This window comes from Camarhynchus parvulus, chromosome 27 (genome assembly GCF_901933205.1).
Source record: "Camarhynchus parvulus chromosome 27, STF_HiC, whole genome shotgun sequence".
Taxonomy (NCBI): Eukaryota; Metazoa; Chordata; class Aves; order Passeriformes; family Thraupidae; genus Camarhynchus; species Camarhynchus parvulus.
Window position 1 is genome coordinate 4,893,043 of NC_044597.1, and position 27,978 is coordinate 4,921,020.

At 50.2% G+C, this 27,978-nt stretch overlaps 2 protein-coding genes across 2 annotated transcripts; one reads left to right on the forward strand and one right to left on the reverse strand.

Moving 5' to 3' along the window:
• The first annotated feature begins 52 nt into the window (after nt 1-52).
• Nucleotides 53-27,889, forward strand: ZNF652 (zinc finger protein 652). The gene is given in 9 exon segments (XM_030966383.1): nt 53-279; nt 12,676-13,441; nt 13,443-13,707; nt 17,859-18,006; nt 19,067-19,182; nt 24,314-24,458; nt 26,215-26,500; nt 26,502-26,599; nt 26,602-27,889. Coding segments are annotated over 8 exon segments (1,785 nt in total). The 5' UTR covers nt 53-279; nt 12,676-12,845; the 3' UTR covers nt 26,733-27,889.
• LOC115913820 (basic proline-rich protein-like) lies at nt 354-866 on the reverse strand. Its single transcript, XM_030966045.1, has one exon. The coding sequence runs from the start codon at nt 864-866 to the stop codon at nt 354-356; it is 513 nt and encodes a 170-aa protein (XP_030821905.1).
• Nucleotides 27,890-27,978: the final 89 nt, after the last annotated feature.

The following is a 27,978-nucleotide window of genomic DNA, read 5'->3' on the forward strand; positions in this document are numbered from 1 at the left end:
CTGCGGCGGCGGCGGCGGCCGAGGGGCAGCGGGAGCCGCGTCCGCCCGCCCGCCCGCGGCGGCAGCGCCTGGGCCTGAGCGGCGGCCCCGGGCCGAGGCAGCAGCGGCGGCGGCGGCCACCGGAGCGCGGGGGCCGAGCGGAGGGGCCGGAGGGAAGGCGGGGAGGGAGGCCCCGGCCGCCCTGCCCTCCGCCCTCCGCCGCCGCGCCCGCCCGCGCCCCGCTCCCCGCGCCGCCCGGCATGGACGGCGGCGGGGGCGGCCCCGCGGGCACCGGCCTGGGTGAGTGCGGGGCCGCCCGCGCGGCCGCCGAGCCCCTTCCCCCTTCCTTCCCCCCGGGCCTGGCGGCGGCAGCGCTAGGCCCGGCCCGGCGGTGGGCGGCGCGGGGAGCGGGGCACGGGCGCCTCACGGCCCGGAGGGGAGCGGGGGCACCGGGGGAGCCCCGGGCAGCGGGAGGAGGAGGGGGCGGGCGGGCACGGATGGGGCCGGGGGGCTCTGCCCGGGTCGGGGGGTTCCCCTGGGGCTGGGGGCTCTGTGCGGGGTCCGGGGGCTCTGCCCGGCGTCCGGGGCTCTCCCGGGAGTCGGGGGGTTCTGCCCGGGGGTCGGGGGCTCTGCCGGGGTCCGGGGGCTCTGCCCGGGATCGGGGAGGTTCCCCCGGGTTTGGAGGCTCTGCCCGGGGTCCGGGGACTCTCCCGGTAGTCGGGGGGCTCTGCCTGGGGTCCGGGGTCTCTGTGCGGGGTCCGGGGGCTCTCCCGGGATCGGGAAGGTTCCCCCGGGTTTGGAGGCGCTGCCCGGGTTCCGGGGCTCGGTCCGGGGGCTCTGCCCGGGCTCGGGGGGCTCTGTGTGCCCTCCCGCGGGTACCGGGCCATGTCACCTGCCTGTGGGAGGGAAGGGAAGGTGAGATCCCGCCGCAGAGCGGAGGGAAGACAGCATTCCTGCGGGATTGGGGTTTGCAGCGTGTCCCCTCGGCCCCTGCCCTGTCCCCGCTGGTGTCACCCGCGGTCCCGCTCGGCTCCGGCTGGCAGCGGTGCCCGGTGCCGTGCCCCGGCTGTGAGTTCGGCGGGTTTTCTGTCCCTCTCAGCCTTTCCCTGCCGGTGTTTTCCCCTTCCCCGTGCTCCCAGCGCGCTGCGTGCGCCCCGGGGTTGGGATTTTGGGCGTGATTTGTGAGCGCCTTCCGCGCAACTTGGGGAAGAGCCGAGCGGCGTCTCCTGGGGTTCGCCAGAATTCCATCCCGGCCTTTAGTGGCAGGCGGGTTCGGTGGGAGGGAGAAGCCCCGGTGCCCGGTGCCGCGGGCAGCGGGGATGCGAGGAACGGGAGTTTTTATCCTCCCGGCGCTGGCACGGGCAGGGCATGGCGAGGTGAGCTTTGGGCTCTTCCCAGCTGCAGGTTCTCTTCTGTTTCTCTCCCTCGCCGCCTGATCTGCGCTAAAAAGAAATGGATTTTTGAGACGGTTTTGAAAGGGCTGCGGGGCTGCCGAGTGTGATTTTCAAAGGGCTTTGTGTCTCTGCTGTCTGATAATTCCCCGCGTGTTTATCAGATCTGATAATTTCCCTCGGCTTGGGCGTTCTCGCTCGGGTTTTACCTTTCCGCCTCCCTGCCCGTGTGCCCGGTGCATTTCTGTGCCGCTTTTGGGGCTTTTCGGCCATCCCTGCCCCGGGCAGGCGGCGCTGCAATTCCAGGTGTGATCCCCAAATTTGGGTACAGCTGCAACTCCAGATGTGATCCCAAAATTTGGGTACATCTGCCTTGGAATTCCACTTGTGCTCCCCAAATCTGGGTACACCTGCCCTGCAATTCCAGGTGTGATCCCCAAATCTGAGTACAGCTGCAGTTCCAGATGTGCTCCCCAAATCTGGGTACATCTGCCTTGGAAATCCACATGTGATCCCAAAATCTGGGTACAGCCGCCCTGCAGTTCCAGATGTGATCCCCAAATCTGGGTGCAGCTGCCCTGCAATTCCAGGTGTGATCCCAAAATCTGGGTACAGCTGCAATTCCAGATGTGATCCCAAAATCTGAGTGCAGCTGCAATTCCAGATGTGATCCCAAAATTTGGGTACAGCTGCAATTCCAGATGTGATCCCCAAATCTGGGTACAGCTGCAACTCCAGATGTGATCCCCAAAATCTGAGTGCAGCCGCCCTGCAGTTCCAAATGTGATCCCAAAGTCTGGGAACAGCTGCCCTGCAATTCCAGATGTGATCCCCAAAATCTGGGTGCAGCTGCAGTTCCAGATGTGATCCCCAAATCTGGGTACAGCTGCAGTTCCAGATGTGATCCCCAAATCTGGGTACAGCTGCAATTCCAGATGTGCTCCCCAAATCTGGGTACATCTGCCTTGGAATTCCACATGTGATCCCAAAATCTGGGTACAGCCGCCCTGCAGTTCCAGATGTGATCCCAAAATCTGGGTGCAGCTGCAATTCCAGATGTGATCCCAAAATCTGAGTGCAGCTGCAATTCCCGATGTGATCCCCAAATTTGGGTACAGCTGCAACTCCAGATGTGATCCCCAAATCTGGGTGCAGCTGCCGTGCAATTCCAGATGTGCTCCCAAAATTTGGGTACATCTGCCTTGGAATTCCACATGTGATCCCAAAATCTGGGTACAGCCGCCCTGCAGTTCCAGATGTGATCCCCAAATCTGGGTACAGCTGCAACTCCAGATGTGATCCCAAAATCTGAATGCAGCTGCCCTGCAATTCCAGATGTGATCCCAAAATTTGGGTACAGCTGCCTTGGAATTCCACATGTGATCCCCAAAATCTGGGTGCAGCTGCCCTGCAGTTCCAGATGTGATCCCCAAAATCTGGGTGCAGCCGCCCTGCAGTTCCAAATGTGATCCCAAAGTCTGGGAACAGCTGCCCTGCAATTCCAGATGTGATCCCCAAAATCTGGGTACAGCTGCAGTTCCAGATGTGATCCCAAAATCTGAGTGCAGCTGCAATTCCAGATGTGATCCCCAAATCTGGGTACAGCTGCAGTTCCAGATGTGATCCCCAAGTCTGGGTACAGCTGCAGTTCCAGATGTGATCCCCAAATCTGGGTACAAACAGGGACAGGAGCTCCGAGAGCTTTTCCGGAGGCCGTGTGAAAGAAAAGTGCGAATTCGCGGAGGCTTTTTTGGTTTTCCCAGCTGGGCACTTGTGTCTCCTGGGCTGCCAGGGGGTTCAGGGGGCTGGTTTAGAATTTTACAATTTTGATTTTCTGCAAGAGGAAGCTCAGAGCTGCAGGAATGGGGGGGATTTGGGGCCGTCCCTGGGATTATTTGTGAAAACACCTCTGGAATATTGATGTGATCAGAAGAGGCTTTGGTGTTGGAGATGATTGTGAGTTTTGAAGATTGTAATTGACTTTATTAACTAATAATGCTATAGGGAGCCTTTGACTGGTGTTTTCAGAGGAAATCTTGCTGTGGGAAGGGAGGAAATCGGGGTAAATCATCCAAAAATAGAAGATTTTGGGGTGCTGTGCTTTCCTCCTCTCTGCTACAATCACAGAATGCGGAGATTTTACCCCGAGAGCTGCAGCTTCACCTAAAAATGTGAAGTTTTTATCCACGCAGAGTCTCTGTCTGTGCTCGGAGCAGGAGATGCCTTGGGAAGGTTCCCCGAGCTCTGAGCTGGATTTTTGCAGTAAACAGGAGGAGCAGGGACGTGCCCAGAGCACACCTGAGATGGCACAGGTGGATTTCACGTGCTTACAAAACTCCTCACTGACCTATTTCTCTCTGCAGCTCTCAGGGCCAAAAAACAAACAACAAAAAAAAATTAAAAAAAATATTAATTTTATTATTCCTGGTTCCACAAAAAAAAAAAAAAAAAGAAAGAGGCAGAACTGAAAGGAAGCAGCAGGCAGCTGAGGAGAGGGAGATTTCTCTGATATTCTCTGGATAATTATTATATTCAAACATTTAATAATATATACAATATATAGCATTATATATAAGGTTATATGTTACATATTGTATATTCATATGTAATTTGATATAGATATATATTATGTATCCCACATTATATACTGTATATAATATAACATAACATAACATAACATAACATAACATAACATAACATAATATAATATCTCTGATATTCTCTGAATAATTATTATATTAAAACATTTTATAATATATACAATATGTAGCATTATATATAAGGTTATATGTTACATATTGTATATTCATATGTAATTTGATATAGATATATATTATGTATCCCACATTATATACTGTATATAATATAATATAATATAATATAATATAACACAATATAATATAATATAATATAATATAATATAATATAATATAATATAATATAATATAACATAACATAACATAACATAACATAACATAACATAACATAACATAACACAATATAATATAATATAATATAATATAATATAATATAATATAATATAATATAATATAATATAATATAATATAATATAATATAATATAATATAATACAATATGATACAATACGATACAATACGATACAATACGATACAATACGATACAATACGATATAATACGATATAATACAATATAATACAATATAATATAATACAATACAATATAATACAATATAATACAATATAATACGATATAATACAATATAATACAATATAATACAATATAATATATATTGTATTCTCTATAATATTTAATCTATTATATGACATATAAAACACAATATTTTATTTCTCTTGGTTCAATTCCTCCAGCACAGACTCTCAGCCTGCTCTGCTCTCTCCCTGCCAGATCCAGGCTTTCTAAAAGGGAGATGAAGTCAATTTTTAATTGAATTTTACTTTTCAAAACGGCATTCATTTACATTTTGCTAAATCTCTGCTGTTTGTCCTTTCAGGATTTTATTGAGTGAGGTTTCCCCCCATAATAATGAGGAAAAAAATTGGGATTTTTCTGCAAAGTTCATTTTATTCTCACGAAGTTTCACCCTTTAAATATTAAAGAGATCCAGGTGAGACCTCCCTGCTCTGTCCTGAGCTCCCTCAGGTGAATGTGGCTGAATTTTCCCAGTGTTTTCCACCAAAAATGTGGATTTTTTTAACCCCTTCTTGCCTGGATCCCAGCGCCTCATTCCCAGCTGTAAACACGAGGCCTTAAAATCCTTTCCAGCAGCTCCTGGGTTGGGGCAAAATTTCAGGAATCTCTGAACCCCAAGGGGTTTTTTGGTGGGATCTGTCACGGGTTTGAAGCCTCAAAAGAGCATTTGAATCAAAACCTGATTTTTTTTAAACACATCCCCATAGAAACCAGGCAAAATCCATCCCAATTTGTGCCTTTTCGAGGCAAATTCCATCCCAATTTGTGCATTTTCAGGGAGTTTTCCCAGGATTTGCGAGCAGAATTCCTGAAATTCTCCAAATCAGCGCGGCACAAGAGACAGGCTTCCCCAAAACCCCAAATTCCCTGCCCAATCCCCAAATTCCTGTTGTTTTCCAGCTGGTTCGGGACCTGGGATTTTGCGGGCTGCTCCTCCCTGGATTTAAATAAAAAATAAATAAAAAATAAAAAAATAAAAAGCAAGGAGTGAAACCCAGGCAGGTGCCAGCAGCAGCTCCAGCTCCTGCCCTTCCCGACACCCTTCCCTCGGGAGGTTTCACACTGGGACTTCTCCCAGGAATTCCCAGCAGCTTTTCCAGCACCTTCTGCTGGGCCTGATCTCTTTGGAAATGAGCGTTTTTCCCATAGAAATGAGATTTTTTTCCCCTGGAAATGGGATTTTTCCCTCCCTGGAAATGGGATTTTTTACCCCCTGGAAATGGGATTTTTTCCCCTGAAAATAGGATTTTTTGCCCCCTGGAAATGGGATTTTTCACCCCTGGAAATGGGATTTTTTTTCCCCTGGAAATGGGATTTTTCACCCCTGGAAATGGGATTTTTTTCCTCCGTAGAAATGAGATTTATTTCCCCCCTGTAGAAATGGGATTTTTTTTTTTTACCCCTCTGGAAATGGGATTTTTTCCTCCCTGGAAATGGGATTTTTCACCGCTGGAAATGGGATTTTTTTTCCCCTGGAAATGGGATTTTCCCCCCTGTAGAAATGGGAATTTTTTTTTCTCTCTGGAAATGGGATTTTTTACCCCCTGGAAATGGGATTTTTCCTCCCTGGAAATGGGATTTTTCACCCCTGGAAATGGGATTTTTCACCCCTGGAAATGGGATTTTTTTCCTCCCTAGAAATGAGATTTTTTTCCCCCCTGTAGAAATGGGATTTTTTTTTTTTTTTAACCCTCTGGAAATGGGATTTTTTCCTCCCTGGAAATGGGATTTTTCACCCCTGGAAATGGGATTTTTTCCTCCCTGGAAATGGGATTTTTTACCCCTGGAAATGGGATTTTTCACCCCTGGAAATGGGATTTTTTTTCCCCTGGAAATGGGATTTTCCCCCCTGTAGAAATGGGAATTTTTTTTTTCTCTCTGGAAATGGGATTTTTCACCCCTGGAAATGGGATTTTTCACCCCTGGAAATGGGATTTTTTTCCTCCCTAGAAATGGGATTTTTTTTTCCCCCTGTAGAAATGGGATTTTTTTTTTTACCCTCTGGAAATGGGATTTTTTAACCCCTGTAGAAATGGGATTTTTTTTTTTTACCCCTCTGGAAATGGGATTTTTTACCCCCTGGAAATGGGATTTTTCACCCCTGGAAATGGGATTTTTTTTCCCCTGGAAATGGGATTTTTCACCCCTGGAAATAGGATTTTTTTCCTCCCTAGAAATGAGATTTTTTTTTCCCCCTGTAGAAATGGGATTTTTTTTTTTTTACCCTCTGGAAATGGGATTTTTTACCCCCTGTAGAAATGGGATTTTTTTTTTTACCCCTCTGGAAATGGGATTTTTTCCTCCCTGGAAATGAGATTTTTCCCCCCTGGAAATGGGATTTTTTCCCCTGGAAATGGGATTTTTCACCCCCTAGAAATGGGATTTTTTCCCCTGAAAATAGGATTTTTTGCCCCCTGGAAATGGGATTTTCCCCCCCTGGAAATAGGATTTTTTGCCCCCTAGAAATGGGATTTTTCCCTCCCTGGAAATGGGATTTTTACCCCTGGAAATGGGATTTTTTCAATAAAAATAGGATTTTTGCCCCCTGGAAATGGGATTTTCCCCTGGAAATAGGATTTTTTGCCCCCTGGAAATGGGATTTTTCTCCCCTCTGGAAATGGGATTTTTTCCCCTCTGGAAATGGGATTTTTCCTGCCGGCGAAATGTCCATGTAGGAATTCCAAGGTGGCTTTGGGGCAGGATATTCACACTTCATTTACACCTCTGCATATCCAAGGACACAGAGACACCTCCGGGACCTCTTTGGGGGGAAAAATGCTAATTTTGGGCAAGAGATCTTGATGACAGATTTCCTTTTTGGGGCTTCCACCGTTCCTGGACCCCAGGGTCAGTGATGCTCAATGGGAAATGCCATTTTTTTCCCTACTTCAAGAAAAACGTTGAGTTTGTGCCTGTTAGATCTCAAACTTTCGATTCAGTAAAGCACCCCCTCGTTTATTGCAAAATCCGAGGGATTTTAGTGCTGAATTCCGAAATGAAAACCTCTGGGATGGATTTCTCGTGGAGATAATGCTTGAAAAAAATCCAGGAACCGCTGGTTGGAAGGGCTTTGTGTCTCCCAAAAATCTGGAGACTCAGCCAGATCGTCCCTCTGGAAAAATGGGAAAGGTCTGAGCTCTTCTTCCTCATGGATTTTCAGTTTTGGTGGCGGGGTTTCGCAGATATTTTTCTGGGGTTTGGGAATCTGATTTTTCCGCGAGCTTCTGGAACAATTGGAGGGAAAATTCCCAGCTCCGGACAGAGCTGGGGTGGGGGAAAAATAAATAAAAATATAAATGTGCTGCCTGCTGAGTTAGCAAAATAGCCAGCCCGGGTTATTTTGGGAATGGCCAAAAAGCAGCGGGATGAGGTGGGAGCTGCTGGAATTCCAGGATTTACAGGGTTTATCCCCTTTCCAGGCTGTTCTGTCCCTGCCCAGGCTCCCCTGCACCTGCCCTTGGTTATTTTAGGGACGCCCAAGAAAAAAAAAAACAACAAAAAACTGGAAAAACCCTGGAATTGCAAAATTCACAGGATTTATCCCCTCTTCCCAGGGCTCTCTGGAATTTAGGGAAAAGCCGTTCTGAGGGAATCCGGGGCTGGCGGTGGCAGGAGGGTTTCCAGAATTCCCTGTTTTCCCCAAAATTGGGAATGCTGCTCCCAAATCCCCTCCTGCACCATTCCCAAAGGGGATTTCTCTTCCCTGTTTCACTCTCAGGATTATTTTCCTGATGATTCCAGGCTCTGCTGGGTCCCGAGCTTTGGGAATGGGAATAGGGTCGTTAGCAGCACTCAGCGCTTTATTTTACATTTATTTTACATTTATTTTGCATTTCCATGGGCTCAGGCAGCTCCAGCACTTCCCATGGAAATGCAAAAAGCACCTGGATGTGCCGAGGCTCTGGGAGATAAAACTTCCCCACTTAAAAACAGATTTTTGTGGGTTTTTTTTTGCAGTCGATGCACAAGAAAGGAGGGATTGAGAGCTGGGAGAAATAATTGAAATAATTCCCTTCAGATGTGTTTTCCCACTGTTTGGAAACGGCTGGGCCTGTTCCAGGCACCTGTGCTTCCAACTGGGAGAGTTTATTGAGGCGTTTTTATTGCGATATCGCAGATTTATTGAGCTGCTATGGACCCGTTTATGGAATCATGGAATATCCTGATAGAGGGACCCTCAGGGATCGAGTCCAATTCCTGCACAGGAGACCCCAAAAATGTCATTTTAGGCCTCGCTTTTTGTTTTCCTGGTGCAATCTCTGGTTATTCCCTGCTGGCTCATTCTCCAGAATTCACATGACCTGGGGATTTCACGGAGTTTCAGTGGGAAAACATCTTCACACCCTCGGCTTTTCCTGAAATCTTTAATTTTCCTCACATCTTCAGTCAGTTTTTCCTCAGTTTTTCCCTCACACCCTCAGTCACTTTCCCCCCAGCTTTTCCTCATGCCCTCAGTGTTTCCTCAATTTTTCCTCAGCTTTTCCTCACACCCTCATTTTTCCTCAAATCCTGCTTCCCCCACATCTTCACCTTCTCCTGAAATCCTGTTTTTCCTCAATTTTTTCCCACTTTTCCCTCAGTTTTCCCTCAGTTTTTCCCTCACACCCTCAGTCACTTTCCCCCCAGCTTTTCCTCACGCCCTCAGTTTTCCCTCAATTTTTCCTCAGCTTTTCCTCACACCCTCATTTTTCCTCAAATCCTGCTTCCCCCACATTTTCACCTTCTCCTGAAATCCTGTTTTTCCTCAATTTTTTCCCACTTTTCCCTCAGTTTTTCCTCACTTTTTCCTCCGGGCCGGCCCCACTCCCCCGAGCCCAGGCCGGGCCGAGGCCTCCCCGGCCGAGCCTGTATCTCTCTATTTTTAGTGCCGGTAAGACCAAAAAATGCGGTTTTTCTTCAGAAGCTCGGTGTGAAGTTGCTCCCACACACTCACCAGCTTCCTCCACCCACTCTTTTGTCTGCAAATTGTGCTTTTTTTTCTTCAGAGTTCGAGCTTTTCATGTCGGAGTCTTTGCAAACCTTTGATTGCTGCAGATATTCCCCAGGTTTGGGGCTTGATAAGCATCAAAAATCGCTTTGAAACTCTTGTTTCCTTTTTACATCTTAATCGCGGCCTGCATCTCTCATTTGGCAGCGTGACTGGAATTTGTTCTGTGGCAAAATCTGCCTTGACAAAATTAAATTCACCTTTAAAACAACAAAAAACGCTTGGGTGTTTTGGGATTAAAAACACCCAAACGCTGCTTTGGGGTTAGAAATTTAAAAGCGAGGGGTGGAAATGTGTTTTAAGAGCGTTTTTAGGGCAGTATTTCAGAGCTGCTGATTGTGCTAAATGGCCAAGGAGGGCTTTGCTTTTTATTTAAATAATGGTTTTGAAAGTTGTGGGTCCCTCGAGGGTGGCAGTGAAAGGTTCAAAGCCACAGCAGCCGCTGATGCTGCGGAGTGAAGTGGTTTTCAGAGCAAACAGCTTTGATAATTCAGAATAAACCCCACTGTGGGCTTGATTTGAGGTGATTCCTCTTGATAAAAAGGGTTTTTTTTTTTTTACACACAATATTGGCACACACGATTGGCAGGAATTTTTTGCCATTTGGTAAATGGTGAAAAGGTGGAATTTCCTTTTCCTGGCAAGTTTTGTGCTTTCCTGGCTCTGCGGTGGAATTCCTGGTTTCCTTCTGCAGCTTCCTAGAGATGCTTAACATGATGAGGAAATAATCGGGTATTTTCTACGTGGAACTGGGAATTTCCTGAGCTCCTGAATAATCCATCCCACTGGAAGGAAAAGCTAAACTGGGATTCATCCTCCCCACGGCTTCCTGGGTGTAACATTGGGAATTCCAGCTGGCCAAAATCAGTTTATTTTATAATTTTTTCCATCTGAATATGAGTTTTTGTGCCCACAATCCAGCATTAACAGCCCATCTCCGGGATTTCCTGCGGGGCTGGGAATGTGGGCTTTGAGGATGGAGCAGTGGGAATGGGCCCTGCTGTGGTGCTGAGGCTGCAGGAAATTAATTTGGGGTAATTTGGGAACCCCCAAGAGCTCGAGTGTTTTAATGAAGTTCATCATCAAACTGGTTATTTTGTCCTTTCCTTCCCCGGCGTGGCACTTCACAAAGATTCCCTTTATTATTAATAATTAATATTACTTATTCAGGCACCGGTTGCTTCGTCTCCTGCCCGGTTAAAATTCACTCCAAAGAGAGGGAAATTCTGGTGGAGCAGAAATAATAATAATAATAATACGGGAATCTGTGGAAGAGAGGAGGGTTGGGTGGATTTTGGGCAGGAATTCCTGGCTGGGATGGAATTCCAGGGGAAGCTGTGGCTGCTCCATCCCTGGCAGTGTCCCAGGCCAGGTTGGAGCACTCTGGGATCATGGAAGGTTTCCCTGGGTGGGATTTGCTGTCCCTTCCATCCATCCCACGTCTCTGTCCTTAATTCTCCTCCCCTGCACCCTCTGATCCTAGGAATTCCTGATGGGATCAGCCCAGCCCCAAAACCTCGGGCTCCCAAACTGGAATTGTCCCGGTGGGAAGAAAAAAAACCCCCAAAAAAAAACCCAAAAAAAGGAGAAATGTGAGGGATTGATTGCTTTGTGTCCATGAGGGAGCACGTGGCGCTTCCTGCAGGAGGAAGTGGCAGCAAAGTCCCGGGCAAATTCCAGCTTGGAAAACCGCGGGATGGGCAAACTGAGGTTGTGCCGTGGGGATTGAGGGAAAGGGGGCAAGGGAGGGAGAGACAAAGGAAGAATTCCTCGGATCCCTCCAAATCCAGCATCTCCGGGGTGCTCCCGGGCTGGTTCAGTGCTGAGATTCCTCAGTGGAGGAATTCCTCCCTGGTTGGAATCTGGCTCTGGAGCGTGTGAGGATGGGCTGGGGGAGAGCTGGGGTGTTTTGGGGTGGGCTTGCCCCGTGTTTGTGGGGGCAGAGCAGATCTGGGGCCATCACCGCTCCCAGGAACCCAGGAGAAACAGGTCTGGTGGGTGGAGAACATCCCTTGCCTGGATTTCCATTCCCTAGGAATCTGCTGCTGGGAATTCTCCTGCTCCCTGCTGCTTTTGGGGCTGTCAGTGCTCCCAAAAATCCAGGAATGGTTGATGGAGAGTATCCCTTGCTGGATTTCCATTCTCTGGGAATTCTCCTGCTCCCTGCTGTTTGTGGGGCCATCGCTGCTCCCAAAATTCCAGGAGGAGTGTTTATGGTGATCTCTTATGGATAGAGAGTATCCCTTGCTGGATTTCCATTCCCTGGGAGTCTGCTGCTGGGAATTCTCCTACTCCCTGCTGGTTTTGGGGCCATCTATGCTCCAAAATTCCAGTAGAAATGGTTATGGTTATCTCTGGTTGATGGGGAGTATCCCTTGCTGGATTTCCATTCCCTGGGAGTCTGCTGCTGGGAATTCTGCTGTTTGTGGGGCTGTTAGTGCTCCCAAAATTCCAGCAGGAATGGGTGATGGGGAGTATCCCTTGCTGGATTTCCATTCCCTGGGAATTCTCCTGCTCCCTGCTGGTTGTGGGGCCGTCAGTGCTCCCAAAATTCCAGGAGGAATGGTTGATGGGGAGTATCCCTTGCTGGATTTCCATTCCCTGGGAGTCTCTGCTGGGAATTCTCCTGCTCCCTGCTAGTTTTGGGGCCGTCTATGCTCCCAAAATTCCAGGAGGAATGGTTGTGGTGATCTCTTATGGATAGAGTATCCCTTGCTGGATTTCCATTCCCTGGGAGTCTCTGCTGGGAATTCTCCTGGTCCCTGCTGTTTGTGGGGCTGTCAGTGCTCCCAAAATTCCAGCAGGAATGGGTGATGGGGAGTATCCCTTGCTGGATTTCCATTCCCTGGGAATTCTCCTGATCCCTGCTGTTTGTGGGGCTGTCAGTGCTCCCAAAATTCCAGGAGGAATGGTTGATGGGGAGTATCTTGATGGGGAGTATCCCTTGCTGGATTTCCATTCCCTGGGAATTTCTCTGCTGGGAATTTCTCTGCTGTTTCTTGCTCCCCATCCCACCCTCAGCCCCCCGGAAGGCTGCCCCGGGCCGGGCTGTCCCCATCCCCATCCCCATCCCCATCCCCGCGGCCATTCCCCACTGACTCTCCCTCCCTCCCGCTGTCTCCCGCAGATAAGATGCTCGAGGGCTCCGCTTGCTGCCGAAGATCCCTCCCCGCCCTGCCCGCGCCGTGATCCCGCCGCAGCCCCGCCAGGACCCCCTTCCCCGCCGGGCTCCGATGGAAGAGGCGCCGGGCCGGAGCCGCCCCGCCGGGAGCGAGGGCGCCCCATGAGCCCCCCCAGATGAGCCACGCAGCCAAGGGGGAGCCCCCCGGGGCCGGCATGGCGCAGGAGGGGCCGCCCGCCTTCTACCCCAGCCAGGAGCTCGACCTGTCCACCAAGGTGTACAAGAGGGAGTCAGGGAGCCCCTTCTCGGTGCTGGTGGACAGCAAGGGCAGCAAGGGCCACCTCCACGAGAGGGAGGAGCAGCCGTTTTTCAGGGAGAGCAGAGCGGTAGGAGAGGTCCGGGCTGTGAAAGAAGACAGGGAAAACTCTGACGACTCTGAGGAGGAGGAGGAAGAGGAGGAAGATGAAGTGACTTACAAAAGGGAGCAGATTATAGTGGAGGTAAACCTTAACAACCAAACCTTAAATGTGTCCAAAGGGGAGAAGGGTGTCCCCTCGCAGTCCAAAGAGACTGCTGTCCTTAAGAGCAGCAGTGAGGAAGAGGAGGGTGACAGTGGGGAAGAGGCCACGGAAGACAGTAATGATTATGAGGAGAATGAGAGGCAGAAGAAAAAGGAGAAAAGAGTGGAGAAGGGTAGTGTTGGCCAGAGGAGAAGCAGGAGAGCCGCCTCTGCCGCGGCCGCCGCCGCCTCCCCGGCGCCCCGAGCCACGCGCGCGCAGGAAGAGCGCGGAGCCCCCCAAGCGTAAGAAGAAAGCTGCAAAGGAGCCCAAGGCACCTGTGCAGAAATCCAAGTGCGAAGAGAAGGAGACTCTGACCTGTGAGAAGTGCCCCAGGGTGTTTAACACACGCTGGTACCTGGAGAAGCACATGAACGTCACCCACAGGCGCATGCAGATCTGCGACAAATGTGGGAAGAAATTTGTGCTGGAGAGTGAGCTGTCCCTCCACCAGCAAACTGACTGTGAAAAAAACATCCAGGTAGGTCTGCTCGCCTGCTTGCCAGGTCCCCACACCTCCTGGCGTGCCCTGGATCCGGCTGGTGGACGCTTCACAGGGGGAAAAAAATCTCTTTTTGCACGGCCCCGCGTGCTGAGCCGGGCCCGGGCTCTGCCTTATCCCGCATTTTGGGGTCTCCCAAAAGGAGGGGATGGCAGGGAAAGAGTGCTCAGCTGCTCTGAGCTGTTACTCCAGGAGTAAACGGTGAGTTGGGAACACAAAGCTCCTTTAGCAGGGTCAGAATCTGGAGTAAATGGTCCCAAAAATCTCAAGTTCTGTGCTAAATCCTCCTCCTCCTCCTCTTCCTGCTGAGCACCCACTGAGCTCTCACTGAGTTGAGAATTCCAGGGGTTTCCATGTCCTGAAACGCAGTCCCACAGCGTGGGAAACCAGGTGAGCCTTCCAGGGGAAAGAGAATCCCAGGAATTCCCTGGAACGGGCAGTCTGTGAGATCCCAGAGGCAGCAGCGGGGTCTGCGTCTGAGCTGGGCTTCAACCGGGGCTCAAACCCCACGGGAATTCCCAGAGTGCTTCTGAAGGGCTGGAATTCAGCGCCTGCACCCCGAGCCTGCCCCTTCCCGCCGGGAAACGCCAGCAGGTCTCCCTGGAGACACAAAAATCACCATTCTCCTCCCCAGCAATGGGAGGAGCAGCTCTGCCCGCAGGCTTTGGGAGCTCCCGCTCCCTCTGGGGTTTGTGCCAGGGGCACTGCTGCCCTCTCTGGCACCCCAAATCTGCTTTTTTGGCCTGATTTTCACCCACCTCCTCCTAGAATCCTGGCTCCCGTTGGATTTTCGGGCAGCTGGAATTTGTAGGGCGAGGAGGGTTGTTTTATTTTTTTTTTTTTTTGTGTGAGAGTTTGAGCGCAAGAATTGAACATTTTTCATTGTTTGTTTGCTTTCAGTGCTGAGCTGGGTTGATCCTCAGCTCCCACTGTGTGGGAGACGTGGAACATTTATTGCCATTTCTCTTTTCCAAGCTCTTTTCCCAGCTCTGGGTAACTCTGGGCTGGTTTTCTTTTCCTTAAATTTCAGCTCAAGGAAGGATTTATTAATGTAAATGTAATTTTTGCAGCTTTTGAAAGAAATATTTTAAAAGTTCAGTGCAGCAGGGAGGATTTAAATGGGAATTTAAGAGATGCCCCAGCAAGCAGGGGGTTCATTCACAGCATAAAATTTAAGCAGGAATTAAAAAATAAAGGAATCAAAGCAGGAATTGAAATTTAAGGAGGAATTCCTAAATATTTTGAACACATAAAATGGTGAAATATCCTGTATCCATCTACACGTGCGTCCAAAAGTGATAAGAAAAGGAGAAATTATAGAAATTATGATTTAAATCCAGAAACTTCCCAGTGCTGCTGGCACTGGGAGTCACCTTCAGGCCCTCAACACCCAGGAATAAATCCAGCAATTCTTGTTCTGTCCTGCCTTTGGGATGTGTTTTGCAGCTGCCTGTTGCTGTGTTTTTATTCCAGTTGCCAGCAGGATTGAGAGAAAGTTTAAATTTCCCTCAGTTCAGGGTTCAATGTGTCGAGGGGGAGCTTTGTCCTGGGATAAAACTGATTTAATGTCGGACTGAAATGAAAATCGAGGCTGGCTGCTCCCAGTTCTTCCTCCTGGGGATGGAATAAATCTGTTTTTCCAGGTAATTTCTGCTTTTTCACCCATCGCAGTCAGCACCCTCAGGGGATTCCTGCCCGTCACCTCGAGCTCTGTGTGGTTCCTCCCTCTCAGTGCCGGAGTTTTAATCCTGAATTCTGGTGTGGCCCCTCCGAGGGCTCTGTAAATCCCAGGATTTTGGGGATCGTTCCGTGGAATTTCTTGCCTCTCCAGGAATTTTTTCCCTCCCAAAAGGGGGGATCCCAGCAGGTGCTGTGGGGGCACAGCCCCCTCGGTGCCTGCAGAATTCCAGGTGAGAATTCCCGACCCTGCAGAGATCCCAGCGGAGAGGAAACGCTCCCAACGAGCAGGACTCATTAATTTGCTCATTAATCAGCCACCCAGCCCTTCTGACCGACAGGGAAAGGGTGGGAATTGCTGGGCTGGGCTGTGGAGACATCCCAAAATCCCCAAAAAAACCCCGGGACAAGGCGCAGTTCCTCCGAGCTGAAGATGGTTTGGTTTCCTCGCGCTCCGGGATTTTCCAGCTGGAATTTCCACACGGGAATTTCTACTGAAGTTTTTGGGAAGAGCTGCTGGGAAAAGGAAGAGCTGCCCGAAATCCTCGAGGGGGTGATCGCCTGGACGTTCCACGGGAGTTTTGGGAAGGAATTCTCGGCCTCCAGTGCCACTTCCATGAGCGAAGAGAGGAGGAGCCGATCCCGGAGTGTCCAGCGGGATGGGAGCTGCTTCCCATGGAGATCCAGAGGGATGGGAGAGCCTGGAGTGGCCACTCCTGGATTTGGGGGGGCAGGAGGGGCTGGATGGGGCTTTGGGAATTTAATGGTGTCGGCCTCCTCCCGCTCTCTTGGGTTCTTCCCTCTCCAGGAGTTTGGATTTTCCCACTCCAAGGGTTTGGATTTTCCCACTCCAAGGGTTTGGATTTTCCCACCCAAGGGTTTGGATTCTTATCTCACCAAGGGTTTGGATCCTTCTCGCTGAAAATGTTTGGATTCTTTCTGCTCCAAGGGTTTGGATTTTTCCCTCTCCAGAGTTCCGATTCTTTCTACTCCAAGGGTTTGGGATTTTTTTGTGCACCACGAGTATGGATCTTCCCTCTCCAAGGGTTTGGATTTTTCCACTCCAAGAGTTTGGATTCTTCCCATTCCAAGGGTCTGGATTCTTCCTGCTCCAAGGGTTTGGATCCTTCTCACTGAAAATGTTTGGATTTTTCCATGCCAAGGGTTTGGATCCTTCCCTCTTCAGGGGTTTGGATTTTCCCAGTCCAAGAGTTTGGATTCTTCCCTCTCCAAGGGTTTGGAATCTTCCCTCTCCAAGGGTTTGGATATTTCCATTCCAAGAGTTTTGCCTTCCCTCTTCAAGGGTTTGGATCCTTCTCACTGAAAGGGTTTGGATTTTTTCCCCTCTCCAGGGTTTGGATTTCCCTTTTCCAGGGCTGGACTCTCCCAGGAGCTGTCCCTGTGCCCCTCCCCTGCTGTTGGATTTTGGGATCAGGAGGCACCAGAGCACCATTACACACTTCCCTTGGTGTAATCCCAAAATCCACATTCTCACTGCCTCAATTTCCCTCAGGGGTAATCCCAAAATTCACATTCTCACTGCTTCCCCTCCCCTCAGGTAATCCCAAAATTCACATTCTCACTGCCTCAATTTCCCTCAGGTGTAAATCCCAAAATCCACATTCTCACTGCCTCCCCTGAAATATAAATCCCAAAATCCACATTCTCACTGCCTCCCCTGAAATATAAATCCCAAAATTCACATTCTCACTGCCTCCATTCTCCTCAGCTGTAAATCCCAAAATCCACATTCTCACTGCCTCCCCTGAAATATAAATCCCAAAATCCACATTCTCACTGCCTCCCCTGAAATATAAATCCCAAAATTCACATTCTCACTGCCTCCCCTGAAATATAAATCCCAAAATCCACATTCTCACTGCTTCCCTTCCCTCAGGTATAAATCTCAAAATCCACGTTCTCACTGCCTCCATTCTCCTCAGGTGTAAATCCCAAAATTCACATTTTCACTGCTCCCCTCCTGTCAGGTATAAATCCCAAAATCCACATTTTCACTGCCTCCATTCCCCTTAGGTGTAAATCCCAAAATTCACATTTTCACTGCCTCCCCTCCTGTCAGGTAATCCACATTCTCGCTTCCTCCGTTCCCTCAGGTATAAATCCCAAAATTCACATTCTCACTGCCTCCCCTGAAATATAAATCCCAAAATCCACATTCTCACTGCCTCCATTCCCTCAGGTATAAATCCCAAAATCCACATTCTCAGTCCTCCATTCCCTCAGGTATAAATCCCAAAATCCACATTCTCACTGCCTCCCCTGAAATATAAATCCCAAAATTCACATTCTCACTGCCTCCCCTCAGGTGTAATCCCAAAATCCACATTCTCAGGCACTTTTTCACCATTTTTGGGACCTTTTTTTTTTGCCAAACCTTGCTTTCCCCCCCATCCCAGGCCCCCCTAACCCAGCTCCCTCTGTGTCCACCCCAGTGCGTGTCCTGCAACAAATCCTTCAAGAAGCTCTGGTCGCTCCACGAGCACATCAAGATCGTGCACGGCTACGCCGAGAAGAAATTCTCCTGCGAGATCTGCGAGAAGAAGTTCTACACCATGGCCCACGTGCGCAAACACATGGTTGGTGAGTGGCTGGGCACGGGGAATTGGGGTCACCAGGGAACTGAAGTGTTCGGGGGGATTGAAATCATCGGGGGTGTTGAAATTATCGGGGGAATTGAAATTATTGGGGAAATTAAAATTGGGGGAATTTAAATTATTGGGGGAATTTAAATTATTGGGGAAATTGAAATTGGGGGAATTGAAATTATTGGGGGAATTGAAATGATCGGGGGAATTGAAATTATTGGGGAAATTAAAATTGGGGGAATTGAAATCATTGGGGAAATTTAAATTGGGGGAATTGAAATTATTGGGGGAATTTAAATTATCAGGGGAATTGAAATTATTGGGGAAATTAAAATTGGGGGAATTTAAATTATCGGGGGAATTTAAATTATTGGGGAAATTTAAATTGGGGGAATTTAGATTATCAGGGGAATTGAAATTATTGGGGGAATTGAAATGATTGGGGAAATTTAAATTGGGGGAATTGAAATTATTGGGGGAATTTAAATTATCAGGGAATTGAAATTATTGGGGAAATTAAAATTGGGGAATTTAAATTATTGGGGAATTGAAATTATTGGGGAAATTTAAATTGGGGGAATTTAGATTATCAGGGGAATTTAAATTATTGGGGGAATTGAAATGATTGGGGAAATTTAAATTGGGGGAATTGAAATTATTGGGGGAATTGAAATGATTGGGGAAATTGAAATTGGGGGAATTGAAATTATTGGGGGAATTGAAATGATCAGGGGAATTGAAATTATCGGGGGAATTGAAATTATTGGGGAAATTTAAATTGGGGAAATTGAAATTATCGGGGGAATTGAAATTATTGGGGAAATTGAAATTATCGGGGGAATTGAAATTATCGGGGAATTGAAATCATTGGGGAAATTTAAATTGGGGGAATTGACTGCCTGAGTTTGCTCTTGGCCCAAAATCCCCTGAGTTGAACAAGGAGAAACCCATTCTGTGCTCGCAAAGAGCTGCTGCCCTGGCTGGAATTCCGGGGAATATTCCTGCCGTGCCTGTTTTCCCTGGATTTGCCCCCTGTGACCCCCTTTTTGTCGCAGCCCACACCAAGGACATGCCCTTCACCTGCGAGACCTGCGGCAAGTCCTTCAAGCGCAGCATGTCCCTCAAGGTGCACTCCCTGCAGCACTCGGGGGAAAAGCCCTTCCGATGCGAGGTGAGCTGGAATCACCCCGCGGGGAATCCCTGGGAACCATCCTGGGAGTGGGAATGGGAATGGGGATGGATGGGCTGGGAATTTAGGGCAGTTTTATCCAGTTTTGGGAATTCGAGTCACCAGCACAGGTCTGTCCTCAGGGGTCTGTGGAGGGGTTGAGGGGTTAAATCCATGGGGTAGATCCGTGGGGTAAATCCATGGGGTAAATCCATGGGGTTAAATCCATGGGGTAAATCCATGGGGTAAATCCATGGGTTAAATCCATGGGGTTAAATCCATGGGTTAAATCCATGGGGTTAAATCCATGGTGTAAATCCATGGGGTTAAATCCATGGGGTTAAATCCATGGGGTAAATCCGTGGGGTTAAATCTATGGGGTTAAATCTATGGGGTGAATCTATGGGGTAAATCCATGGGGTTAAATCCATGGTGTAAATCCATGGGGTTAAATCCATGGGGTAAATCCATGGGGTTAAATCCATGGGGTAAATCCATGGGGATAAATCCATGGGGGTAAATCCCTGGGGTTAAATCCATGGGGTAAATCCATGGGGTTAAATCCATGGGGTTAAATCCATGGGGTAAATCCATGGGGTAAATCCGTGGGGTTAAATCTATGGGGTAAATCTATGGGGTAAATCCATGGGGTTAAATCCATGGGGTTAAATCTATGGGGTAAATCTATGGGGTAAATCCATAGGGTTAAATCCATGGGGTAAATCCATGGGGTTAAATCCATGGGGTAAATCCATGGGGTAAATCCATGGGGTTAAATCCATGGGGTTAAATCCATGGGGTTAAATCCATGGGGTAAATCCGTGGGGTTAAATCTATGGGGTAAATCTATGGGGTAAATCCATGGGGTTAAATCCATGGGGTTAAATCCATGGGGTAAATCCATGGGGTAAAATCCATGGGGTAAATCCATGGGGTTAAATCCATGGGGTTAAATCTATGGGGTAAATCCATGGGGTTAAATCCATGGGGTAAATCCCTGGGGTAAATCTGTGGGGTAAATCCATGGGGTAAATCCATGGGGTAAATCCCTGGGAACCATCCTGGGAGTGGGAATGGGAATGGATGGGCTGGGAATTTAGGGCAGTTTTACCCAGTTTTGGGAATTCGAATCACCGAGGGGTGATACCAGCACAGGTCTGTCCTCAGGGGTCTGTGGAGGGGTTGAGGGGGTTAAATCTATGGGGTAAATCCATGGGGTAAATCTATGGGGTTAAATCTATGGGGTAAATCTATGGGGTAAATCCATGGGGTTAAATCCATGGGGTTAAATCCATGGGGTAAATCCATGGGGTAAATCCATGGGGTTAAATCCATGGGGTTAAATCCATGGGGTAAATCCGTGGGGTAAATCCATGGGGTTAAATCCATGGGGTTAAATCCATGGGGTTAAATCCATGGGGTAAATCTATGGGGTAAATCCATGGGATAAATCCATGGGGTTAAATCCATGGGGTAAATCCAGGGGGTAAATCCCTGGGAACGATCCTGGGAGTGGGAATGGGAATGGATGGGGTGGGAATTTAGGGCAGTTTTATCCGGTTTTGGGAATTCGAATCACCGAGGGGTGATACCAGCACAGGTCTGTCCTCAGGGGTCTGTGGAGGGGTTGAGGGGTTAAATCCATGGGGTAAATCCATGGGGTAAATCCATGGGGTAAATCCATGGGGTAAATCCATGGGGTAAAATCCGTGGGGTTAAATCCATGGGGTAAATCCATGGGATAAAATCCGTGGGGTAAATCCATGGGGTAAATCCATGGGCTAAATCCATGGGGTAAATCCATGGGGTAAATCCATGGGATAAAATCCGTGGGGTAAATCCATGGGGTTAAATCCATGGGGTTAAATCCATGGGTTAAATCCATGGGGTAAATCCATAGGGTTAAATCCATGGGGTTAAATCCATGGGGTAAATCCATGGGGTTAAATCTATGGGGTAAATCCATGGGGTAAATCCATGGGATAAATCCATGGGGTAAATCCATGGAGTAAAATACGTGGGGTTAAATCCATGGGTTAAATCCATGGGGTAAATCCATGGGGTTAAATCCATGGGATAAAATCCGTGGGGTAAATCCATGGGATAAATCCATGGGGTAAATCCAGGGGGTAAATCCCTGGGAACCATCCTGGGAGTGGGGATGGGAATGGATGGGGTGGGAATTTAGGGCAGTTTTATCCGGTTTTGGGAATTCGAATCACCGAGGGGTGATACCAGCACAGGTCTGTCCTCAGGGGTCTGTGGAGGGGTTGAGGGGGTTAAATCTATGGGGTAAATCCATGGGGTAAATCCATGGGGTTAAATCCATGGGGTTAAATCCATGGGGTAAATCCATGGGGTAAATCCGTGGGGTAAATCCATGGGGTAAATCCATGGGGTTAAATCCATGGGGTTAAATCCATGGGGTTAAATCCATGGGGTAAATCCATGGGGTTAAATCCATGGGGTTAAATCTATGGGGTGAATCTATGGGGTAAATCCATGGGGTTAAATCCATGGGGTAAATCCATGGGGTAAATCCATGGGGTTAAATCCATGGGGTAAATCCATGGGGTTAAATCCATGGGGTTAAATCTATGGGGTAAATCCATGGGGTTAAATCCATGGGGTTAAATCCTTGGGATAAATCCATGGTGGTAAATCCATGGGGTAAATCCATAGGGTTAAATCCATGGGGTTAAATCCATGGGGTAAATCCATGGGGTAAATCCATGGGGTTAAATCCATGGGGTAAATCCATGGGGTTAAATCCATGGGGTTAAATCTATGGGGTAAATCCATGGGGTTAAATCCATGGGGTTAAATCCTTGGGATAAATCCATGGTGGTAAATCCATGGGGTAAATCCATAGGGTTAAATCCATGGGGTTAAATCCATGGGGTAAATCCATGGGGTAAATCCATGGGGTAAATCCCTGGGAACCATCCTGGGAGTGGGAATGGGAATGGATGGGGTGGGAATTTAGGGCAGTTTTATCCGGTTTTGGGAATTCGAATCACCGAGGGGTGATACCAGCACAGGTCTGTCCTCAGGGGTCTGTGGAGGGGTTGAGGGGGTTAAATCTATGTGGTTAAATCCATGGGGTAAATCGATGGGGTTAAATCCATGGGGTTAAATCCATGGGATAAATCCAGGGGGTAAATCCAGGGGGTAAATCCCTGGGAACCATCCTGGGAGTGGGAATGGCCCTGGATGGGCTGGGAATTAAGGGCAGTTTTATCCGGTTTTGGGAATTCGAGTCACCGAGGGGTGATACCAGCACAGGTCTGTCCTCAGGGGTCTGTGGAGGGGTTGAGGGGTTAAATCCATGGGGTAAATCCATGGGGTTAAATCCTTGGGATAAATCCATGGGGTTAAATCCATGGGGTAAATCCATAGGGTTAAATCCATGGGGTAAATCCATGGGGTAAATCCATGGGGTAAATCCATGGGAACCATCCTGGGAGTGGGAATGGCCCTGGATGGGCTGGGAATTTAGGGCAGTTTTACCCAGTTTTGGGAATTCGAATCACCAAGTGCTGATCCCAGCACAGGTCTGTCCTCGGGATCCCCGGGTGGATTGAGGGGTTAAATCCGTGGGGAGCTGGTGAGGAGCTGGTTTGGAGGGAGGCAGAGTCCTCTAGTGGAGAGAGACCGGGACACCCGCAGAAACCCTTTCTTCCCGGAATAACCCCATCCCTGCCAGGCTTTTCCCACTCTATTCCAGTTTTCCCACTCAATTCCAGCTTTCCCTCAAAATTCCAGCTTTCCCCACTCAATCCCAGCTTTCCCACCCAATCCCAGCTTTCCCCTCACAATTCCAACTTTCCTCACACAATTCCAGCTTTCCTCACACAATTCCAGTTTTTCCCACCCAATTCCAACTTTCCCCACCCAATTCCAGCTTTTCCCTCAAAATTCCAGCTTTCCCCTCAAAATTCCAGCTTTCCCCTCACAATTCCAGCTTTGCCCGCTCAATCCCAGCTTTTCCCACTCAATAATTCCAACTTTCTTCACTCAATCCCAGCTTTCCCTCACAATTCCAGTTTTTCCCACCCAATTCCAGTTTTCCCCACACAATTCCAGCTTTCCCCTCACAATTCCAGCTTTCCCCACTCCATTCCAGCTTTCCCCACTCAATTCCAGCTTTTCCCTCAGAATTCCAGCTTTCCCCACACAATTCCAGCTTTCCCTCACAATTCCAACTTTCCTCACACAATTCCAACTTTCCTCACACAATTCCGGCTTTCCCCACTCCATTCCAGCTTTCCCCACTCAATTCCAGCTTTTCCCTCAAAATTCCAACTTTCCTCACACAATTCCAGCTTTCCCCACTCTCTTCCAGCTTTTCCCACTCCATTCCAGCTTTCCCCACTCTATTCCAGCTTTCCCCTCACAATTCCAGCTTTCCCCACTCTATTCCAGCTTTCCCCTCACAATTCCAGCTTTTCCCACTCAATTCCAGCTTTTCCCTCAAAATTCCAGCTTTCCCTCAAAATTCCAGCTTTCCCCTCACAATTCCAGCTTTCCCCACTCAATTCCAACTTTCCTCACACAATTCCAGCTTTCCCCACTCCATTCCAGCTTTCCCCACTCAATTCCAGCTTTCCCTCACAATTCCAGCTTTCCCCACACAATTCCAACTTTCCTCACACAATTCCAGCTTTCCCCACACAATTCCAGCTTTCCCCAGACCATTCCAGCTTTCCCCACTCAATAATTCCAGCTTTTCCCTCAAAATTCCAGCTTTCCCCACTCCATTCCAGCTTTCCCCTCACAATTCCAGCTTTCCCTCAAAATTCCAACTTTCCTCACACAATTCCAGCTTTCCCCACTCTCTTCCAGCTTTTCCCACTCTATTCCAGCTTTTCCTCACAATTCCAACTTTCCCCACCCAATTCCAGCTTTCCCCACTCAGTAATTCCAGCTTTCCCCACACAATCCCAGCTTTCCCCACTCACTTCCAGCCCTTCCGCCCTCCCGATCCAAACCTTCATCCCATCCCTCAATAAATCCTTTCAATCCCTTCTTTCCCTGAGGTGTTTCTGCCCAGCCCCAGCTCCCTCCCAGCCCGTCCAGGGCTCATTCCCAGCTTCCCAAAGCCCTAAAATTCCCCGTTTTTTTTTTCCCCCAGAACTGCGACGAGAGGTTCCAGTACAAGTACCAGCTGCGCTCGCACATGAGCATCCACATCGGGCACAAGCAGTTCATGTGCCAGTGGTGTGGCAAGGACTTCAACATGAAGCAGTACTTCGACGAGCACATGAAAACCCACACTGGTGAGGGCTGGGAGGGCGTTCCCAGGGGGTTCCCTCGGGATTTGGGGTGTTCTCCGGCTGGGAGAGCTTCGTTCCCTGCCCTGGATCCCTTTCCTGGCTGGTGTGACAATCGGAGCTGGGGGGAAAATGGGAATTATTGCCGGGGTGTTTTGGTCTGGAGGAGCCCCTGGTCAGAGCCTTTTGGCCCCAAACCCAAACTGAGCCAGGATTTCAGAGCCTATTGATCCCAAACCCAAACTGAGCCAGGATTTCAGAGCCTTTTGGCCCCAGATCCCAAGGGGAGCCAGGATTTCAGAGCCTTTTGGCCCCAAACCCAAACTGAGCCAGGATTTCAGAGCCTTTTGGCCCCAAACCCAAACTGAGCCAGGATTTCAGAGCCTTTTAGCCCCAAACCCAAACTGAGCCAGGATTTCAGAGCCTTTTGGCCCCAAACCCAAACTGAGCCAGGATTTCAGAGCCTATTGATCCCAAACCCAAACTGAGCCAGGATTTCAGAGCCTTTTGGCCCCAGATCCCAAGGGGAGCCAGGATTTCAGAGCCTTTTAGCCCCAAACCCAAACTGAGCCAGGATTTCAGAGCCTTTTGGCCCCAAACTCAAACTGAGCCAGAATTTCGCCCCAAACCCAAACTGAGCCAGGATTTCAGAGCCTTTTGGCCCCAAACCCAAACTGAGCCAGGATTTCAGAGCCTTTTAGCCCCAAACCCAAACTGAGCCAGGATTTCAGAGCCTTTTGGCCCCAAACCCAAACTGAGCCAGGATTTCAGAGCCTTTTGGCCCCAAACCCAAACTGAGCCAGGATTTCAGAGCCTATTGATCCCAAACCCAAACTGAGCCAGGATTTCAGAGCCTTTTGGCCCCAAACCCAAACTGAGCCAGGATTTCAGAGCCTTTTGGCCCCAAACCCAAACTGAGCCAGGATTTCAGAGCCTTTTGGCCCCAAACCCAAACTGAGCCAGGATTTCAGAGCCTTTTGGCCCCAAACTCAAACTGAGCCAGGATTTCAGAGCCTTTTGGCCCCAAACTCAAACTGAGCCAGAATTTCGCCCCAAACCCAAACTGAGCCAGGATTTCAGAGCCTTTTGGCCCCAAACCCAAACTGAGCCAGGATTTCAGAGCCTTTTAGCCCCAAACCCAAACTGAGCCAGGATTTCAGAGCCTTTTAGCCCCAAACCCAAACTGAGCCAGGATTTCAGAGCCTTTTGGCCCCAGATCCCAAGGGGAGCCAGGATTTCAGAGCCTATTGATCCCAAACCCAAACTGAGCCAGGATTTCAGAGCCTTTTGGCCCCAAACCCAAACTGAGCCAGGATTTCAGAGCCTTTTGGCCTCAAATGCTGAGGAGAGCCAGGATTTCCTAAATCCCCATTGGATCTCCAAAGGCAGTGGTGTTTCCCAGGTCTCAGGTGATTTTTCCAGGTGGTTCTCCATGGCTCAGGGGTTCTCGCAGGTCTCAGAGGATTCTTTCAGGGGGCTCTCCATGGCTCAGGGGGTTCTCCCAGGTCTCAGGTGATTTTCCCAGGGGGTTCTCCATGGCCCAGGTGATTTTCCCAGTGGATTCTCCTTGGCCCAGGTGATTTTCCCAGGGGGTTCTCCATGGCTCAGGGGGTTCTCCCAGGTCTCAGGTGATTTTTCCTGATGGCTCTCCATGTCTCAGGGGGTTCTCCATGGCTCAGGGGTTCTCCATGGCTCAGGGGTTCTCCACGGCTCAGGGTGGTTCCCGGGATCCCTGACCCCCCGTCCCGCGTGTCCCTGGCAGGAGAGAAGCCGTTCATCTGCGAGATCTGCGGCAAGAGCTTCACCAGCCGGCCCAACATGAAGCGGCACCGGCGCACGCACACGGGCGAGAAGCCGTACCCGTGCGACGTGTGCGGGCAGCGCTTCCGCTTCTCCAACATGCTCAAGGCGCACAAGGAGAAATGTTTCCGCGTCACCAGCCCCGGCACCAGCCCCGCCGCCGGCCCGCCCGGCCCGCGCTGCTGCCCGCGCCCTGCCCGGCCCCTCCGGGCCGCGGCGCCGCCCGCCGCGCTGGCTCTGGGCCCGGCCGCCGCCGCGCCCCGTGCCGCACCCGTACGGAGCCCTGGCCCTGCCGCCGCACGGGCACCACCCGCACGGGCACCACGCGCAGCACCTGCCCGTGCCCCCGTGCCGCACCTGCCGCCGCCGCCCGCCCTGTTCAAGAGCGAGCCGCTGAACCACCGCGGGCACGGCCACGGGCACGGCGGCGACGGCTTCCTGCGGCACCTGGACAAGGGCGGCCCCGCGCAGCCCCACTGACACCGCCTGGCATCCAGGTTTGGGAGCTGGGGCACGGGCGGGGAGCTGGGAGGGGATTGAGCTGCTGTGGGCACGGCCACGGGCACGGCAGTGACGGCTTCCTGCGGCACCTGGATGAGACCGGCCCGGGACAGCTGCACTGACACCGGCTGGCATCCAGGATGGGAGCTGGAATCCAGGTGTGGGAGCTGGGATGGGATTGGACTGGCACGGCCATGGGCATGGCTTCCTGCGGCACCTGGATGAGACCAGCCCAGGACAGCTGCACTGATGCGGGCTGGCATCCAGGATGGGAGCTGAGATCCAGGTGTGGGAGCTGGGATCCAGGTGTGGGAGCTGGGATCCAGGTGCGGGAGCTGGGATCCAGGTGTGGGATCCAGGATGGGAGCTGGGATGGGATCTGGGATGGGATTGGACTGCCATGGCCATGGGCACGGCTTCCTGCAGCACCCAGACAAGGCCAGCCTGGCACAGCCCCTCTGGGATCAGGGGCTGGCACGGGACTGGGCTCTGGGATCCCCTCTGGGGTCCAGGTTTGGGCTCTGGGATCCCCTCTGGGTCCAGGTTTGGGCTCTGGGGTGGCACCGAGACCCTGAACCACAGCAAGGGCTTCCTGTGGCACCTGGGTGAGCCCAGCCTGGCACAGCCACACTGACACGGGCTGGGATCAGGGACCTGGGACCCAGGTTGGGAATCCTGGATCTGCTCTCCTGCCACCCCATTTCGTGCTTGGGGTCGGGGTTTGGGATCTGGGATGGGATAGAGCCCCGGAACCACCACGGGCACACCTGGACAAGGCCAGGCTGGCACAGCCACACGGACACAGGGTGGGATCCAGGATGGGATCTGGGATCTGCCCTCCTGCCACCCCACACTGCGCTTGGGATCCGGGACCCAGCTTTGGGATCCAGTCTGGCTCTGGGATTCAGCTCTGGGATCTGGGATCTCTGATTCATCTCTGGGATCTGGGATCCATCTGTGGGATCCAATCTGGGTCTGGGATCCAGGATCCAGCTCTGGGATCCAGTCTGGCTCTGGCATCTGGGGTTCAGATCTGGGATCCATTCTGGCTCTGTGTTCCAGCTGTGGGATCCATTCTGGGATCTGGGTTCCAGCTGTGGGATCCAGCTGTGGGATCCATTCTGGATCTGGGATCTGGGATCCAGCTCTGGGATCTGGGATCCATTCTGGCTCTGGGATCCAGCTCTGGGATCTGGCATTCAGATCTGGGATCCAGATCTGGGAT